This window comes from Leuresthes tenuis, unplaced genomic scaffold, assembly GCF_036924035.1.
Source record: "Leuresthes tenuis unplaced genomic scaffold, fLeuTen1.0.hap1 SCAF_6, whole genome shotgun sequence".
Taxonomy (NCBI): domain Eukaryota; kingdom Metazoa; phylum Chordata; class Actinopteri; order Atheriniformes; family Atherinopsidae; genus Leuresthes; species Leuresthes tenuis.
Window position 1 is genome coordinate 5,783,122 of NW_027325360.1, and position 18,383 is coordinate 5,801,504.

An 18,383-nucleotide genomic window follows, 5' to 3' on the forward strand; every position below is an offset into this window, starting at 1 on the left:
TCAGAGCAATCACTTGCAGCATCTCCTCACCCCGTTCAGGTTGAGGTATGTTGACACTACACATGCCAGGTGTAATGGAATTGACCTCCATCGCCAACGCTGCCGTTTCGCAGATAGACACATCAATAATATCTGTCTTCACTGGGCCAGAGCAGCACGAACTGTACACTCAGCAAGCTGTAAATAAAGGCTGTGCGGCTGCAGCAGCAGCGATGAGCCTCCCTCTATTTCAACATGTATTTTTGGCCGAGCAGAAAAACTGTGGGCTCTTCTGTTACTGTGTTAGATTCATGGTTTTTTTTGGGAAATGAAAAGCAGCAGCTACATTTGTTTTATATTCATTAAAATATCACGTCACTATTTCAGTTAAAGATGGTAATGTTTTCCTAATTTTATGGACAGTTTATTGTCTCCAGTCTAAGAGGAACAGTTGAATTGTGATTCATGAGTTGATCCATACAAGCTATGTCAGTTCAGTGCCTTTGGAAGAAAACTCATTCTAAAAAGTTGCCATTAGTCTTCTATTCAGATTATTACTCTAAGGGTCTCTGATAAATGTCAGAGATTTGAAATGACACATTGACAGCTCTGACATTTAATCTTAGAAAGTGAGATGACAAGGAATAAAAGTTTGCACCAGGTCAGACCACTGCTGGACACCGACACCTGACTAGAACATAAATAAGGACATTAATGACTGGACAGAAGCACAGAGCCGTAGTTTAGACCAATTGGAGTCAAAAAAAGTCATTACGGAGGATCGTCATGTCTGCATAATACTGAGCTTTTCCACTCTCCCCTGTCTTGGAAGATAAAAAGAGCAAAAAGAGCATTTTGTGACATATGTGCGTGTGTGTGTAAAACACAACATTTGAATAAAGAAAATACATTTGAGCAATAAATTAAACTACTTGAAAATTGGTTGAAAACTGAGTGACATCTCCTGCATTCTCAATCTCCTGTGCATAAGATTGTTTTTATGCACAGATTCTGATAATAATCATGGTTACATATTGCTTTTCAGTCACTCTTCAGTCACAATTTCATTCGTTTAGCCGTCTGGCAAAAGTAAAATCTGTGAATGTTTATTCGGAATTCAGCTGTTAACATACTCTTTCACATTACTGTTTAAAAAAGGAAGATGGAAAAGGATGGAACATCAGAGCATGAACAGACATTTTGGGCGCATTTTTAGTCCAGTTGAGTGAAGACATGCGTGTGTTTGGCAAATCTTCAAAAACTTGACTTTCGTACAACATCAAATCTGTTTAAATGCATTTTAAAAGTCTAGTTTTTGTCAGAATGACCCAATAATCGATTTCATTCATTAGTTTTCTATACCCACTTATTCCAATTCAGTGTCATGGAGGGGTGGAGCCTATCCCAGCTGTCATTGGGCAAGAGGCAGGGTACACCCTGGATGGGTCTCAGCTGAAACCATAAAGATAATTTTTGTAATGCCAATCTTTATTTCTAATTAAATGAATAAACAACATTATTCCTGAGCTTTGCTGCATATCTTTTTATATGCAGAGAAAAGTATAGAAACAAAAGAAGCATTGATTGTGTTTTCATTCAAACCAGCAAAGGGACTTCTTGGGTAGAGGGGAATTTTTCACAACCGACTGGTACATAATAGATGCTGAAATTCTAATCAATGTCATTTGCTTTGCAAAATAATAAAAAGGATTCAACTTTCTTGTAAGTCGTGTAAGTCACAAACTTTCTGTGAAATGCTGCAGAAATGTTAGCTGGATGGTAAAAATGTGACACCAGAGTGAAGCGTTGTTGATTTCAGTACATCATCACTTCCACTAATGGTGCTAATGATGTAGTAGCCTGAGTAATATATTTGTATTAGTATGTGTCACTTCTCGTCTCATCACCTCACAGCTGAACAACGAGTGAAGCTCTTTTACTCCTCAGGTGGCCTTTTCATGTTGAAATAGGATTCATATTTTGGGATGGATGGAACAGAGCCAACTAAAAACAAACTCTCTTAGTTGAGCAAATGTTTTTACCCTTAAAAAAGCAGCACATAGCACAGCTCTGTTTATCACTCAGGCCGCCACCATATAATGAAACAATGCACACTTTTTCTATTTAGCTTCAAATTTGCCTGACATTTATTAGGAAATATGATCAAAAATACAATTCATGTAGTTTGCTTCTTCATTGATAATGTGGAGGCAGTTGAGCCTCTCTTGTAGTACACATGTTTAGCATTTACATTACCTCTCCTACAACTCACCTTTCCGATGGTCACAGTGTATATTCATTGGCTGTGATAGAGGTCATGTCACTGTTTGTAGCAGATCAGTCTCTCTCTAAAAATGCTCATGTTTTGCGGGCTCATTTCAAACATAGATTGCATCAAATCATCACAACAGAGACGCCTTTGTTACGCTGCCGTTCCTCTCCCTTGGTTGTCCACACTGACCTGTTTTCAAAGCAATGCGAAATAGTCACAAAATGAAAGTCACTGTGATTTTTTTTGCTACACCCTGCAGAACTTTATAGTATTTTGTGTCTGCACCACAACATCTTCTTTTAATTTTGAAAAAATGGTCTATTTCAAAGCAAAAGTGTTGGGTCAGGTGGGACGATCTCCCGGCTGACAGTCACGATTAATTTCACTTAATCTTTTTACCTGTTAAAGATGATGATCACCCCCTTTTGCAAGTTTTTGTTATGCCCTCCACTTCCACCACTGCTGTCTTCTTCTTTCTCTGTCTGTGTTTAATTATAGAAGGGAGACAGATACAGCCACCGGCTCATCTTTTGGAGATATAAAGCCTGGTTCAACTACAACTTCCAACAACGCTGCAGGCTCTCAGTTAGTTTTCTTCCAGCCATTATTTATCCTGTAACTCAGTTTTTGACTTCACAAACCCGAAACTCCAGTCTCCATCTCTGGCTGTACAGGAAAGTGTGTGCATATCCTGATGTCAGGCCAAGGAGTGACCGCACACAATCTGACATCACCAGCCAAAAATCTAAATATTACATATAGGGTAAGTGAAATATTCACTCTACGTACTGTACCTGCATAAACACACGTATGTAGGAGATCTAAGGTGCATGTGAGCAAGACTCATGAAAGTGTCTGCAAGATTTAGACAGTCTAATAGAAGCCACATTAAACCCAGTCAGTCATCCTTACAGAGCTCTCCGGGTACAGCACATGGGTTATTTGGAGATATATTGGAATGTTGGTTGTTGCTCGTTCTTATGCATATCACTCATGACAGCTGCTATACTAGGATTGTCTGATACTACATTATTTTGGGGTTGTGAGGTTAGACTGATTATTGGCTCTCTATTGGCTTTTACTCAAAACTGCCATTTTCAGATTCACCCACATCAGTATTGACACAGCCTGAGTTTTTAAGAGTCCATATGACTTGTGGACACAGCAGGGTTTTTGAAGCAAGGTGCCGCCATCAGTAGGCCTGTGATATCTGACGGGATTTATTAAATCGAAGTGATGAGCTGCAAATCCAGACAGCAGGGTTGTGATGGCAGTCCCTTCTCTTGTCAAAACTGATTAGGCGATCAAGTCTCAAGGGAGAGATGGCTGGCTTGTGGGAGGGGAGACAGTCTGAAGACAATACTATGGCAGACTCAGTAATGTCTCTATAATGGGATGTTAACGCTCAGAGAAGAGGAAGGGGAAGGGGTCAACAGGATGGGATGAAGAGGGGGAAATAAAACGAGAGGAGGGGAGTGACAAGATGACAGCTCAACAGATGGGCTCCAACCCAGGTGTCTCTCCAGGGGAACAGCTTTGAATGGGAAGTGCGAAACTGAGGAAAGGGCAACAGAACCTTTCTTGCATTTTTAGTGTGGGTGTTGTAATGTGAAATATAGTTCTGTAGTGTTTGTGGCCTGCCTGATGTGGGTTTTGTGGTCTGAAATTTATGGGAAGGGTGTGATTTTGAGGAGATGCTCAGGGCATCTGGTAGACTGACAAATTTTTCAGCCACATTTAGGGAGTTTAGCTTTACCTTTATAAATGTAAACTTAAGCTCTGGTGGTGGTTTATTGATGGTACAACCTCATTAAGGATTAATTTGGTCATGACTATTTTTGATGAGGGTGATTTGGATGGGAGTTACTGCGTACTTTGCATACTTTTGGCAAGAGCTTTTTTTTAAGCACATCTTTTTTTCAACTACAGTTTCCATTAGTCCAACACTTTGGTCCTGACTGAACTAACATATTCATGAAAGGAGTGGTCTAAGTCTCCATGTACGCCTAATACCCCGTTCCTGTGAATGTGGCCATCAGAACAAGATGGGTGCATCTTAAATTTTTTATCTCCTGGTCTGCTAGATGAAAGAAAATTAAATGAGACATTTCCAGTATGCCAACAGACTGGTTTGAGCTATTTTATATTTATTCTGTATTTGAATAAAAAAACATTTAAAACTGCCTGCCATCAATATTGTAAGGAAACAAAGACTAAACTGTAGTAGATTACATTATAGATTGCTTTAGTGCTAAAACTGTATGGCAGTGTTGAGGTGTGTGCAGCATGTTTAGCTCTAATTTCATGACAGCTGTCTCAGAGCAGAATAATCCCCAAATGTTTTGATGACAAACAGGAGAACAAGTGCTCTCCAAAAGCTTAGCAGGAAGTTAAAATGGTAGTTTTGATCATCCCAAATGGGATACAAGATGTGTGGAAGCAGAAATGTGCTGCCACATGTTGCTGAAATAAGATCAAATTAATCTGTAGTCTGGAGTAGTGATTTAAGCCATAAAATCCATAATCAACTGCATCCCATTATGTAACTGTCTGCTAACTGATGGAGACTCGTGTCTGTCAGTCTTCACTCATAATCCTGGGAGCTATTAATGCCTGTTGTAAATATTTGCTTACAGTGACTGTCAACTTGTAGGTCGAAGGCCCCAAAGAAATCTAAAACTTAATCCAGTCTTTACAGGATAATGAATAAAATGAAGAACCTTATGAGCTAAAATGCTGTTGTCTGCAGGATGTTTACTGCCTTAAATATACCTCACTCCAGTTTCCACTGTCTATCTACACTTTTGCTGCATAAATCAAGACACAAAAAAGGCCAAAATAAACCTGTTGTAAAGAAAAAACTACTACATAAATTATGTGGTACAAGTATATCAATTAGTTTTACACACTTACATATATATCCAAGTGAATTAATTTAAGTAACAAAAACCTCATAATCTTTAGATGTACGATTATTATCTTTTGGTACAGTCACAGCAGGAATGTTGTATTAATTCTAAATGTAATAAGTGTAAAAACTGATATGATATGTAGATAAATGATACACAATCTGATGACAAAACAATAATATTGAGAAATTTAAGTAAAATGCATCAAATTACAGAGAATACAATAATAATAACATACACATTTCTTGCTAAAATCTATGACGCAACATTTTGTAAACTCTTTCTATGATTAATAACTACAATGACAGTTTCAGATTGTGAAATTCTCCATCTCTTATTTTCCCAGCTTCTAAAAAGACAGAAATATTTCAACTGCCCACACGTGCCAAAATGGAAACCACAGATGTCTATTATCTGAATGTGTCTTAGTGGAAACAATGTGTTCAAAGCATAAACTTTATCAGCAACTACAGGGTTTTAAAGTCTGTATTGAACACCAAAGCATGACAATTTCCTAACCTAAACCAAGGAGTTTTGTTGCGATTGGGTCAGGACACAAATTTAAAGACATGATATGAAAATATGTGACCGTGCAAATTCAAGCACCAAGTTCTTAGTTTTCAAATTTGCATGTTAAAGTGCTACCTTAAATAATTTCATATTCGAGTAAATCATTCAGAACTAACAGCTCAAAGTATTCACAGAGCCAGAGTCTTTGACTTTCTGAGGATGCAAACTAGTGACTTTTTGATCCACTTTGTTGGGAAAATTGCAGGAATTTCTTTGAAAAACAATTGGAAGTAATTTTACAATACAATATGAAAATGGCAGTTTAATGTAAGGTTTCCTGCAGAAGAGGTGATTTGCCATGCGTCCTTTATGATCTGCTCACAAACTCATCTCTATGGGGTTGCTGCCAGCTCTTAGTTGCTAGGCTACATCTGCATGCAGACGGTAACCTCTCTTTCATTAAATATGTCTTTTGGAAACAGTAAAAAAGGGCTTTTATGTCGGTAGCCTGCTTCAGCTCTCACTTTCCTTGGTGCTGTCTTGATTGTCCGGTTGATTGTAACATGACTTACCATGGGCAAGATTAAAGCTGAAATGGAAAACCTGCAAGGACAAATTATCTCCTCAGTTAGAAATTGTGTTCAATACAAGGCAGACAAGCCAGAACAGGAGAGTTATACATTACAAAGGGTGAGAATTTGAGTTACTTAAGTTGGCCTAAAACTTTAGACAACACGTGGGTTTTAAAAGCCAATTCATCCGACATGTTTTGCATTCACTTAACTAAATCAGCACCAATCAATATTCATACAGCAAGTACGGATGTTAGAGCATGTAATGTGACAGGAGGCTCAAATTTACCAGACGCTGCAGTTTCTCTCGACTTCGTGCATCTCTAAGGTCTCGTTTTGGATTTCCAACTGCTCACCCAATCTACATGCATAAAAAAAAAGAAAAACAGTATAATAGTGCAACAGTTCAGGACTGAAAATGATGAAATGAAAATATGGGAAGATGAGAATCTACATAATCTGACCCGTGTTTATTTTTCCAACCCTATGCATTTTGTAACATCGTAAGCGAACCCTGAAAATCAATTCTAACCCCAATTGTGTGATTTCAACAGGCAATATTTCTACTTGTGAACAGAAACATGTTAGAATCATGCCTCCCTTCCTCCTTATGTAGAGACCAAGTCAACACCTTGAAACAAATCTACATTGTCATGTTTCAGTGTGTTGTAAGTAAATTATGTCATCATACAGCAACATGAGGCAGATGAAGGACACCACATGGAGAGAGCACAGGTAGACCCTGAACCTATATCTCTTCATGTAAGCTGCAACTCCATGCAAAGAGAAAACTGCAATATATTGTGATGTGGACAAGCATTTTTAGTTTTATACCCCATTTGAGTTCACTCCAGGTTTTCTTCGTTACTGGCAGCCATCATCATTGCTAAACTACCATAAGCAGTGAGTAATCTACCCCCTGCAGCTGAACTGTGGCCACTTTATTCTGCTCAAATCTTACTTATTGTCTGATTAAGCGGTGGATCCTGGTGTATCAGTGGAGAAAACTGCCACAAATTTGCATTAAAACGGTTCAAGGAGGAGGACCCTGAATGCAGATTCATCATTTGAAGAGACAGCTCAGGTAATGCCTCAGGTTCAGTAGCCAAATCTAAGGTTGGATAAGGTCAGAGGAAAAATTATAGCATGAGAGCCCGACACAAGATTCCAGACTCCCATCAAACCTTCACCCCTAGGTATACTAGAGTGTCAACAACAGACACAATGAAGCAAGAAAAGCAATGCAGAGAGAACCAGCCTTCATGTCATTATAAGATACAGGAAAAACAACAATCAATCAACAAATGTGTCCATCGAATATTTTCATTTCCTTTATATGTGATTTCAATTCTGGACAAATCAACAATGTGTGCCACAAATAAAGTGAGTTTTTACAAACAGCTGAATCTACCATCCTGTTCTATGGCACACTGTTTCACTATGCCATAATATCACCCTCTAGAGGTGGAAGAGTGTCTCATATCTAATCTACACTTGGAAAAAGCATGTTACAACAGCTGACCTCTGCCACTTTCTATGGTTGAGGCACCTCTGCAGCAGTAAGATACGCTTTTAAAGACTTATAAGGCACAGGTGCCCCCTAGTGGCAACATCAAAATCTCCCTTTTCCAAGTTTTTCCTCTCTCCACATCCTTCCATCTTTGTTTGTAGTGTGACATATTAAAATATTATGCTTCCTTCAAATATTCTCATAAGAAACAGTTATGGATTAAACTGAAAGTTGTTCCTTGTGTATGTTTCTGTTTAAGAAACATACACCGAAGGTTTTTAGGCCAGATGCATAAAACTGTGTAGATTCACAACTAAAACTGTGTGAATGGGTGGGTAAGCAAAAATGTGCACAGACATTGTTTTTGTCAGATTTACAAAGATGTGTGTACGTATGGAGCGGAGACACACCCCTAAATCCCTCTGGTCTTGGCATTCAACGCCTGTTGGCTTGTTTTCATACTATTCACCTAAAACCTGAAGTTGTGTCATAAATTAAAATACTGAAATAGGACGCAGAATATACAGTGTTGTGCATAGCTCTCAATCCATCGCACAATTCTTTATACACTGCATCCAAGCAGTGAGATTTTTTTGTCATCTTTCAAAGTAATTTTGAGCAAAATTTCTCCAGACTTTTTGGAGGTCTTTTGAAGTTTTTTTTTCTCTCGCTCTTATACCTCACCCTTTTCTGTGGGATGTTGTTTTATTGGTCTCACCTCTAACATTTGATATGCTCACTGTGTTACAAATCACTGCATTCTGTTTTTATTCATTGTACACGACAGCTGAACCTTTTTGGAACTGTTATAGGAATTTGTCAGCGTATCAAACAATGGATTGTTCAACTGTGAAATCAAATTTCCTAATTTATGATATTTTGTCACATAAAATCAGTCTTGACTTGAAAACTGTGGCATAAACACATCAGGCATTAAGTAATGGAATATATCATAATGAGTCAGGACTTTACCTTGAAAAGTGTATGATCTGTACAATTAGTTGAGTGTTATCTCCAGGGTGAGATTTGAGAAAAAAACAGAAGGGGTGATCATTTTTAGAAACATTTTATTCAGAAAAATGACCACACAACAGTGTGAAAACATGAAAACTGAATGTTGATTCTTATGTAGATAAATCTTACACTTAGGCTACATAACGTAGGCGGTAGGCCTATTTTGAACGTCAAATTAACCACTACATTTGCAGAAATCCATCCATCCATTTTCTATACCGACAGTCCGTTAATCGGGTAGCGGTTGGGCTGGAGCCTATCCCAGCAGTCATGGGGCGAAAGGCAGGGTACACCCTGGACAGGTCGCCAGTCCATCACAGGGCCACATAGAGACAAACGAGACAAACAACCATGCACGCTCACACTCACTCCTACGGACAATTTGGAGTCACCAATTAACCTGACATGCATGTTTTTTGGATGGTGGGAGGAAGCCGGAGTACCCGGAGAAAACCCACGCATGCACAGGGAGAACATGCAAACTCCACACAGAAAGGCACCAGGCAGGGATCGAACCTGGAACCATTTGCAGAAATATTTTCTCAAAATATTGTTTTTAAATTTGTCAAATAGAAATAAAATTTTAATTCTTTCCCGATATCAGTTCAACAGAAAACATGAAATACCTCAATGTGCTGTCACGATGTTTTTTGTTTGTTTGTTTTAAATGGTTAATCTGATATAGGTCAGACTATGAAAACAGTATATATATATTTTATTGTGGTCCTGTAAAATGTGAATATAAATTTTGTTAGCTTATCGTTGTCACTAAAAATTTAATTTAAAGTATATCGAGATAACGATTGCTTTTCCGTTGCTACGAGATAACAATCTTTGTTATATCGAGATAACAAGATAATAACTCGTTATCACGAGATAACAGTGCAAAAAAATATATAATCCACGGCCATTCTCGACTCTCCGTAGGGCGAAGACAGAAGAAAAACGACTAAATTAAAACAATAAAACAGTAACCTCGATTCAGATGAGTCATTTGTTGTAGCAACAAAGTGAGTGCTCCTGTATAATAAATGATCTTAGCAGGAAACAGGAAAACAGCCGGGCAGCTACTTCCGGTTTCCCCGCCCACAGTCAGCTGTCACTGTGCTGTTTGCAAACAGAACCGTCCTCTGCGGTCCCGTAGCTCCTGCAAGATGGGGGAAAATGACGACGGCGACATCATTGAGCACCACGTCGAGGAGGAGATGGAGAAGAAAGGCGAGAGGAGCCACACGGCGTCCTCTTCGTTCCTGGAGAGCGTCACCCCGTCCGAAAGAGAGGGCCACAGTAGCACCCAGTCCTCCCACAGACTGCTGGCCTACAGTGATGCTCTCATCTCCATCATTGCTACAGTCATGGTAAGACACCGAGAATAACGTCTGAACTGTACTATTAGATAGTCTGCAGGGTGATGATGAGCAGAAACTGACGATCCAGGCTTCAAGCAGCGGTGACAGAAGCGTTGAGGAAGGATCAATACAGCCACCTGTAGCGGAGGATGGATGACGATCACAAAGTAAACGCAGCAACACTGCAAAAAGTACTGCAGTAGTAAAGAGGAGTGCATGTACAAGACTTTACTATAATGTCAGCAGCAAGTTAAGAGTCAAGTCAAGATTAGATTAACTTGATCTTCAAAAAAAGCTTCAAAGACCAGAGTACAGTAAACGTTATTAACATTTCTACTCAAAAACAGGCATGAGTAAACTGAAATGAATCACAGCATTTATGTGTCGATAGGCAATGCAGTGAAAGGGTGCCCTCATATGAGAACAAGTCCAAAATCTATCATTTGTCCATTAATGTGAACCTTTATTTAACAGACATAATTACAAAGAAAGATGTACGACTGTCATTGTCTTCAACGACCAACTTCACTCATAGAATATAAACATGTAGAATGTAGGGCTGGGCAAGTATTAAATTCTTTAATCGCATTAATTGCACGATTAATCACGATTAATCACATTGTTATACGCAAAATCCAATAATGAATTCAAAAGTAACATGTAACACACTTTTATTGGAACTGTACAGTCATATGATCGAAGTACTCCGGTGATAAGACGATTCAACGTTGCAGTGCTTACAAATAAGTTTGGCTCTGGAGCAAAATACTATTTTCTGTCTGTCAAATTATGTTATCTTTGGTGTTTACAATTAAATATTGTTTTTTTTGTTAAGTTGTCTGTTATGTATAGACACAACACTGGTTCAGTTAGGTGCTTTTTTTATGCTTGATTGATTTATAGGTCAAGTCTGGTTCCTTGAAAGCAAAATATAAAGAAAGCAGGGTTGGATAAAGATCTGTGTGCAGTATTGGACTCAGATGACCTATAGTCATACAACACAGATGTTAAATTTTGTATGACATCTTGCTTGAACTGATATTTCTTCTAACACCGTCTCTTTCATTCACAGATTTTACCTGTTGCCCACACCAGAGTGGAAGATAATGAGGTAGTGCTTAATGATATTGGAGAGTTTTCATGGCAGTTTTCACTGACATTCAGCAGAAAATGAAACTTCAATCTGAAAACGTGTGTCTTGTTGCAGGAGCTGAAGGAGAGCGTTCAGCTTCTGCTGACCACAAAGATTGCTGTTTACCTAATGACGTTCCTCATTGTTACCGTCGCATGGGCGGCTCATATCAAGTAATTATCAGAACTATTTAAAGTTTCATGATGTGTTCTTCTGTTGTTCAGACTGCACAGTTTTCATTTAATTTTCACAGGCTATTTCAAGTCATCGTGCACATTGATGATTGCCTCGCACTGCTGAACCTTGTGAGTAAAGGATCATTGTGTCATCATCTTTTTTCATTTATGTTTGCTTATTTATCATTTCTACAGAAATACCAGATATGCAAATCTTGTTTTGGACTGAAACTTGTTTTCTGTGGCGTTCACATTTCCTTCATTCTAAAGTGAAGTTCTGCTTTCGACTCTATTTCAGGCCTGCATGATGTTGATAACCTTCCTGCCATACACAGTGAGTATGAGTCACTGCAACTGTTTACCACATCTGTCACAAATGCATACGTGAATTTACAGACCGCTCTGCACTTTCTTTGCAGTTTTCTTTAATGGCCACTTTCCCTGAGAACATCCTTGGGATTTTGCTCTTTTGTGGTTGTGTGATGGTGATAGGAGTCATTCAGGTGAGGCGGCTGAAGTTTTTTCTAATCCTAATGTCAGTCCCTCGTACACACCGTGTATATACTGCTCAGTACAAAACCCACCTCCTCAGCTTTTCTGTGTAATCGCTGTATGTGTGTTTCTCCAGTCGGTGATTGTGTTGTACGCCTTCAGCCGCCCCTTCCTGCTGAACGAGCAGATTCAGATCTCAGAGAACCGGACTTTCTATAAACACCACATCCTCAAAGTCATCATGAGGGTTCCCATCATGTGCTTCTTCGCCAGCATCTTCTCCTTCATCTTCTTCCAGCTGGTCAGTGGCAATACTTTTCCTCATCAGTTATTTGATAACGGCCCATCAAACATTTTGTTAGTGGACGATTAGCTGATGAAGGTAAGGTAATATGAGAGAAGAGGATGAGGTGAAGGTTACGATTCAAATGTATTAATGTTGAATCCTGCCTCTGATAAGCTACTTATTTTTGGGTCATTCTGGAGCGTCTGCAAAGGCCAGTTTCTGCCAGATCAACTTCACTCTTGCCCCCCCATGAAATTGGCACATTGTCGGAAAACTTTTTCAGCAGTAGATCTTATAAATAAGGAAAAAATAATCAACTGCATCTAATCTGTGTTTTGACTCATTTTTATGCGCTTGTATCTGATCAAACAGGTCAAACATATGTGCCCCAAAATGATCATCGTCCACATTTTCAAGTCGCATTTTTAAACCCATATTATTGCTTTGTAATTCAGTCAATTTGGCTCTAACTTGATGAAAACTTTTGTCCCTCGTGAATGTGTGAAAAGTCCTTGTTGGGGTTAATATAAATGACCCTAATAGTTTCACACACGCTTTTGTTTACCCTTGCATCACTTAAAACTCCCACCTGTTGCCTTCCTGTGCTTGAATATTAAGGTTTTTGAATCTCTGTCTTATGAAACTTTTCTTTTATTCCCCAGTCTTATGTGCTGTTAGCCATCGTCATCTTCCTGCCCTACATCTCCCAGAGCTTAAAGTGGTGTCGCAGCAAAGCAATCGGTAAGCACAGGCACCGCTGCTTCTCTCTGGCCAAGCATACTTACTTCCAGTCATAAACGCCATCTTGTCCATTTCAGGTCAGGTGGAGGAGACTCGAGAATCCATGTTGTTTTACACCTACCTGCCTAGTGAGCCCCTCAGCAAAGAGCGAGTGGAGGCTTTCAGTGATGGGGTTTATGCCATTGTAGCAACACTTCTTATCCTGGACATATGGTTTGTTTGACCTTATATCCTTGAATAGGTTGATGCAGGATGGCCTTTTGTCTGCTCGTTGAACTTTTTAGATCCTTAAACTTACTTTGACAGGTTATTAGTACTAAATCCTGATTAAATACATTTGAGTATGAGATGTATTTGTGTAACAAATGTATTAAAACCCTTGGCTTCTTTCCTTTTAGTGAAGACAATGTTCCTGACCCAAAAGTTGTGCAGAAGCAGTATAACGGTAGCCTGATAGCGGCTCTGCAGGAGTACGGCCCGGAGTACCTTGCCTACTTTGGTTCCTTCGCCACCGTCGGCCTCCTCTGGTTTGTCCACCACTCACTCTTCCTCCATGTCACCAAGGCAACACGCTTCATGGGCTTGCTGAACACCTTCTCTTTGGCATTTGTTGGAGGTTTACCTTTAGCCTACCAGCTAACGCACGAGTTCCCACGCAACTCTCACAACGAACTGGAGGCCATTCAGATTAGCTGTGTGATCATTTTCTTCGCTGGTATATTTCAGCTCGCCATTTGGGTGGTCGCTCTTCACAGTGAGCAGGAGACTCTGCACCCGTACGTATGGTACGGTGGACGTGAGCATGTCTTTATGCTTGCTAAACTAGCTTTGTACCCCTGCATTGCTTTGGGGACATTTTTCCTAACATGTATTTTGAGTAAATTTAGCACCCCCATATTCCACCTAATGGAGATTACGGTGCCTTTTGCTTTCCTTGTGCTGAGGATTTTAGTGCGTGTGGGGTTGGCGCTACTGCGGCTGATTTTCTGTCCCGACCGGCCTGATCTTAGAACAGTTGTGGAGGAGGAAGTGGATGAAACGAGAGTGCCATTTAATGCTCTAGTTACCTAGCTGATGTGAAGTGAACTGACAGAGCTGTGGGGCATTAGTGCTGAAAGGCTTGGCCACTCAAAGAGCGACTGCTTAGATTTGACCTCTCATCAGGAGCCTCATGGGGCTTAAATTAAGAACAAAATTGGAAGTGCATATCTCACTTTTTACCTTTAAATCTTGAGAGGGAATCAGCACAGATGGGATTAAATACAACCACCCATGTTGAAAGAGAAATATGGATGCTATAGAGGTTAAGAAAACACTCTGAGCAGTGTATACGGCACTCATACAGACAGCCGAAACTCAATCACTTGATCATAATAGCAGTATCTAATGCTGGTTTGATAGGCAGATTGTTAATAGTCTGATTAGTCTGAGAGGGGTCGTATTGAGTTGATAAACAGGCATCAACATGTTCAGTCAAATCTTTTTTCTTTTTGTGTACAGTCCATCCAGCAGCCATGATCAGTTTTTAAGCTTTAGTCTTTTAGGATGGATGTGTGGCCACATCTAAATCAAAAACAAAAGCTGAAGGCTGAAGTATTTATTGTTAATGTGTGAAACAAATAGTTATTTTCTTTGTTCAGATGCTGATGAAACTCTTGGAATTTTCACTGCCAAGAAAAATACTTTAAATACTGTCTTGAGCAGGTTTGGCCATAAAAAAAATCCTACAATGCACTATTTTTTTGTCGGATGTATGCGTAACACCCAGAGGAATGTCCTCTCCCATTTAAATTCCAAGCAAAGTCATACACCATGTCCAAAGGAGCCGACTCAGTAAAATGCATGTAAAAACAAAATTCCAGGACTAACAAACTAAAACGCACTTTCAACTGAGGAGTTTTGTACTGTGAAGAAAGAAAACCCTGTGAAATGTTTCCCATTTTTGCATGCAGCTCTCATTTTTTTTTTGTTTTAAAACCAAACCAATCCACCGTTTGTTTTAGCATTAAAGGATACATCAGGGTTTTTTGTGGTGAGGTTTTACTTGTGAGAAGTCAGTGTCTTGCCAGCAGTGGAAAGCAGTCAGATCACTCGCAGTTTGGAGAATGACTCGTGAAGGAAAAGCCAGAAGGGGACCATGAGAGGAGTTGACTTTCCTGTATCGTTAACAGCCAAACCTTAAAGAAAAGAATGTTATATTGTGGGTTTTTACACTGCATCACTTCTGCATCAGATATTTGCTTACTTGACACCTCAACTGTGGGAGCATCTGTGTAGCAACACGGTCCATGTTAAAGATCCAGACCATGAAAAATTGTTGCTGTTTAAACATCCACCATATAGTGTTTGCTCAAACTGCTACAAAAGTTTGAGTAGTTTTAGGTGCCAAAAATGTGCTCTTCTCTGAGCCCCCATCTAAGCAGCTTTTAGCTTGGGCTCGTCTGTCAGGAAACCTTCTGATTCTTTAAAGTGAGAGCACTCTGCCTGCTGCAGGTAAGACACTGACTACTCATAAGTACTCCACACAACATCACTTCAAAGAAAACAGAATGCTCCTTTCATTTTCAGGACAGGTCTCAATGCTTTTTCCCCTTGAATCTTCGTTTTGGGGTCTGTTTATTTTTTTTACCTCATTCCTTACAAACTGAAAGATCTGGATTTTCAGAATTTGTCCACTTGTATGAAGAGCATTTCTGTACAGGGTGGTAAACATATCTCCTCTCTTTTAATTTCTGACAGATTAAGTCCCTTTTGAACTTTCTTTTTATATTCAATTGTGTGACACCCCCCACCCCCCTGAACTGGTTATGGTCATTTTGAGGACAGGGGTTATCGTTTCTTATGATTCTTTAATAAGAGGACTGTGCACTTGAATCAGACATAAAGCTAGACATGTAAAATTAGAACAGAGACAGATTGTGCTTGGCTATTTTCCACTTTGTGTGATGAAGAGAAAATTCAGAATCTATAGTCAAGTTTCTTCTGTGAAGTAGAGCTGCTCTCTGCTCTGTCATTTACACATTTCTGTTTTAATATCGACTCAAAGGGGACCGAAATCTGAGATGCACTTTAACTGAAACCTGCCAGGAGACGGTGGAAGGTTAGGAAAAACTGTCTGTTTAGTTCAGGACCATGTTCTATTCAATTTGCAGTCTTGTATTGGTTTTGTTTAACTTCTTATTAAGAGCTGTAATTATTTTTTGGTAAGAAGGTCAACATTTGTTTGATCGTATAGAGAACGCCCGTCCATCATGAAAATGATTGTTTGCGTAAAAACATATTTAATATTTTTGTCCCAACACAAATGAATGTTTGCACGTTACAAATTTGTAATGACCTAACTTGGTGGTGTATTTATCGAACTGGGTCTTTGGGGAGTAATGGAGGATCCCTGCAGTTGTCTGTAATGGCTGCATTAACGCAAACACACCATTTGCTAATTTTTTTTATGTTAAAAACCAAAAGTGTAGAGTTTTGTTTGTGAATAAACCTGAATCTAAACCTGAAATGTGAAAGTGGATTTATTGTGAAAGTGAATTTAAAAAAAAATAAAAATAAAAAAAAGGCACGAAGGACCGTGAATAAAAAGAAGACATTTTAAAGAAAAAAAAAAACTTTATTCACCTCCATACAACATACTGCTGCACCTAACATGATATCAATGTTCTTTTTACATTACTTTGTATCGTCCTTAATTTCAACAGCATTCTTCTTCAGTATAATTCTTAATCTTCTTCACTCTAAAAGCTAAAGGCTCTCATTAGAAATCAATTCTGTTCAAAGCAAAGCAAACAGAATATACACAAAACCATAAATTAAACGGAACAGAAACCGAACATGAGCAGCGCATCATTACCAGACATTTGGGACATTAAAACTTCCTGCTTTCTTTTCCGCCTTGACTTGGAAAAACTATAAATTAGCTCGAACATTAACTCAGGTCATAAGTCAACTGGAACTGTAAAAGGTCTGGAGTGTGCTGGTGGAATAATATATGTACCGACTGTGGTAAGTGATAACATTTAGTTGGAAGAACTGCTTTCCATGTTTCCAATCTTGGAATAAATAAAAGGTACTGATAGTTTTAAGCTTCAAGTGTGAGTGTTTGCTGCTTTCTTTATTATCATTATCATAAGTGGAAATGGAATCTCTGGGTTTGAAGGGACTGCCTGGTCTCTGGGAAACTGAGGGTGTTTTCTGACACTGTAATAAGAAAGAAAATGAACCAACAAATTCAAAACAAAAGCAATCCAAGACTGGATACTACGGCCAAGGCTAAAAACAATAATGGATGTCATAATGGTAACAACTGCATGTCCTTCTTGGAAGAAATAATCATTTCAATCTAAGGGATTTTAAGGCAAAACCAAATCAAATAAGAACATGAAAAAAGTAGCAGTTTACTGTTCTGCATTGTTCAAGGGACAATTATTCAAAGAGCATGACGGCTGCTGTCAAGATGCCAGTCAAGTCATAAAAAGGGAGAGTTTGGCTGTTTTCAACAAAGCCAAAAAACACTATCACCTGTGGACCAACTGTTTGTTGTAAGCTGGATTTGTCAAATAGAAATATGCAGTTATCTTGGTTCACTTGCAAAGTGTCTGTGAGATTAAACAACATAATTATGAGGAATTTGGATAAACTCAATGAAATGGTGTAGTGAGTGTGGTTTATGTGAGGGGACACATACAATCCAAGACTGCTTTATTAATCAGCTGTTGCCAGAATTGATCAATCCATCACTGATAAGAAGGAATTGATAAAATACATTCAAACTTGTTGTCATCATTATCATTTGCTGGCTGAGAGGACCGTCTGTTTAATTATTTTAGGAATTGTACCATTAGAATGTCATTTTTAAACCATCTGTTTGAGTGTTTAATCAGTGACATGAATTACTCCGACAGCACCCTCCAGACTCCTCATAAAACTGCTTTAAAATGAATTTTGTTTGGATTTCTGTCCTCTGCTTTTGGTCAGGTTGCTTCAGTGTCGACACTGTGCTGATGTCCGTGTGCTTAGCTCCATGCTGTTCAGGATGATACTGCACACAGACAAGCCAGTGTGTGTGTGTGTTGTTAGTGATGGGGTTTAAACAGTGCAATACAGCTGGTCCCCAAAAATCTACCCAGCACCCCCCACTCACTTCAAAGGGGACATACACCCTAAAATCCACTTCTATGAGGAAAACATGAACAAAACAAAAAAGGACGAATAAATGAAATGTTCTCTGTGAAGGCAACTAAACAAACACGCATTCTATGGGCCACAGATGCTAACGTTAGCGCTCCACTCTGCAGCCCGGTTCCAAACTCTCCGGCCCCTGCTTTGGATTTTTTTCAGATGTGGGCGCTGGCTGCTTGGCCCCGGAGCTTTTTGGAAGGAAATCAGCGTTGATCAGACAGTGCTTTGGTAAACATTTCTCTCCGAAGAGATCTGGA

At 39.2% G+C, this 18,383-nt stretch overlaps 3 protein-coding genes across 3 annotated transcripts in view; 2 read left to right on the forward strand and 1 right to left on the reverse strand.

Moving 5' to 3' along the window:
- The window catches only part of bmp3 (bone morphogenetic protein 3), a 458,962-nt gene that overhangs the window by 170,010 nt on the left and 270,569 nt on the right, over window positions 1–18,383 (forward strand). The gene's annotated exons all lie outside the window — the stretch shown is intronic.
- tmem175 (transmembrane protein 175) lies at window positions 9,848–16,387 on the forward strand. Its single transcript, XM_072387305.1, has 10 exons — window positions 9,848–10,124; window positions 11,188–11,226; window positions 11,323–11,420; window positions 11,501–11,552; window positions 11,722–11,757; window positions 11,843–11,926; window positions 12,052–12,216; window positions 12,864–12,942; window positions 13,020–13,155; window positions 13,341–16,387. Exons 1-10 carry the CDS (start codon window positions 9,921–9,923, stop codon window positions 14,011–14,013), a joined length of 1,566 nt encoding a protein of 521 aa, XP_072243406.1. The 5' UTR covers window positions 9,848–9,920; the 3' UTR covers window positions 14,014–16,387.
- Window positions 16,538–18,383, reverse strand: part of cds1 (CDP-diacylglycerol synthase (phosphatidate cytidylyltransferase) 1) — a 29,024-nt gene continuing 27,178 nt past the window's right edge. Inside the window, exon 14 of the mRNA XM_072387306.1 lies at window positions 16,538–18,364. The gene's annotated coding sequence lies outside the window, so the exon portion shown is untranslated. The remainder of the gene's footprint in view (window positions 18,365–18,383) is intronic.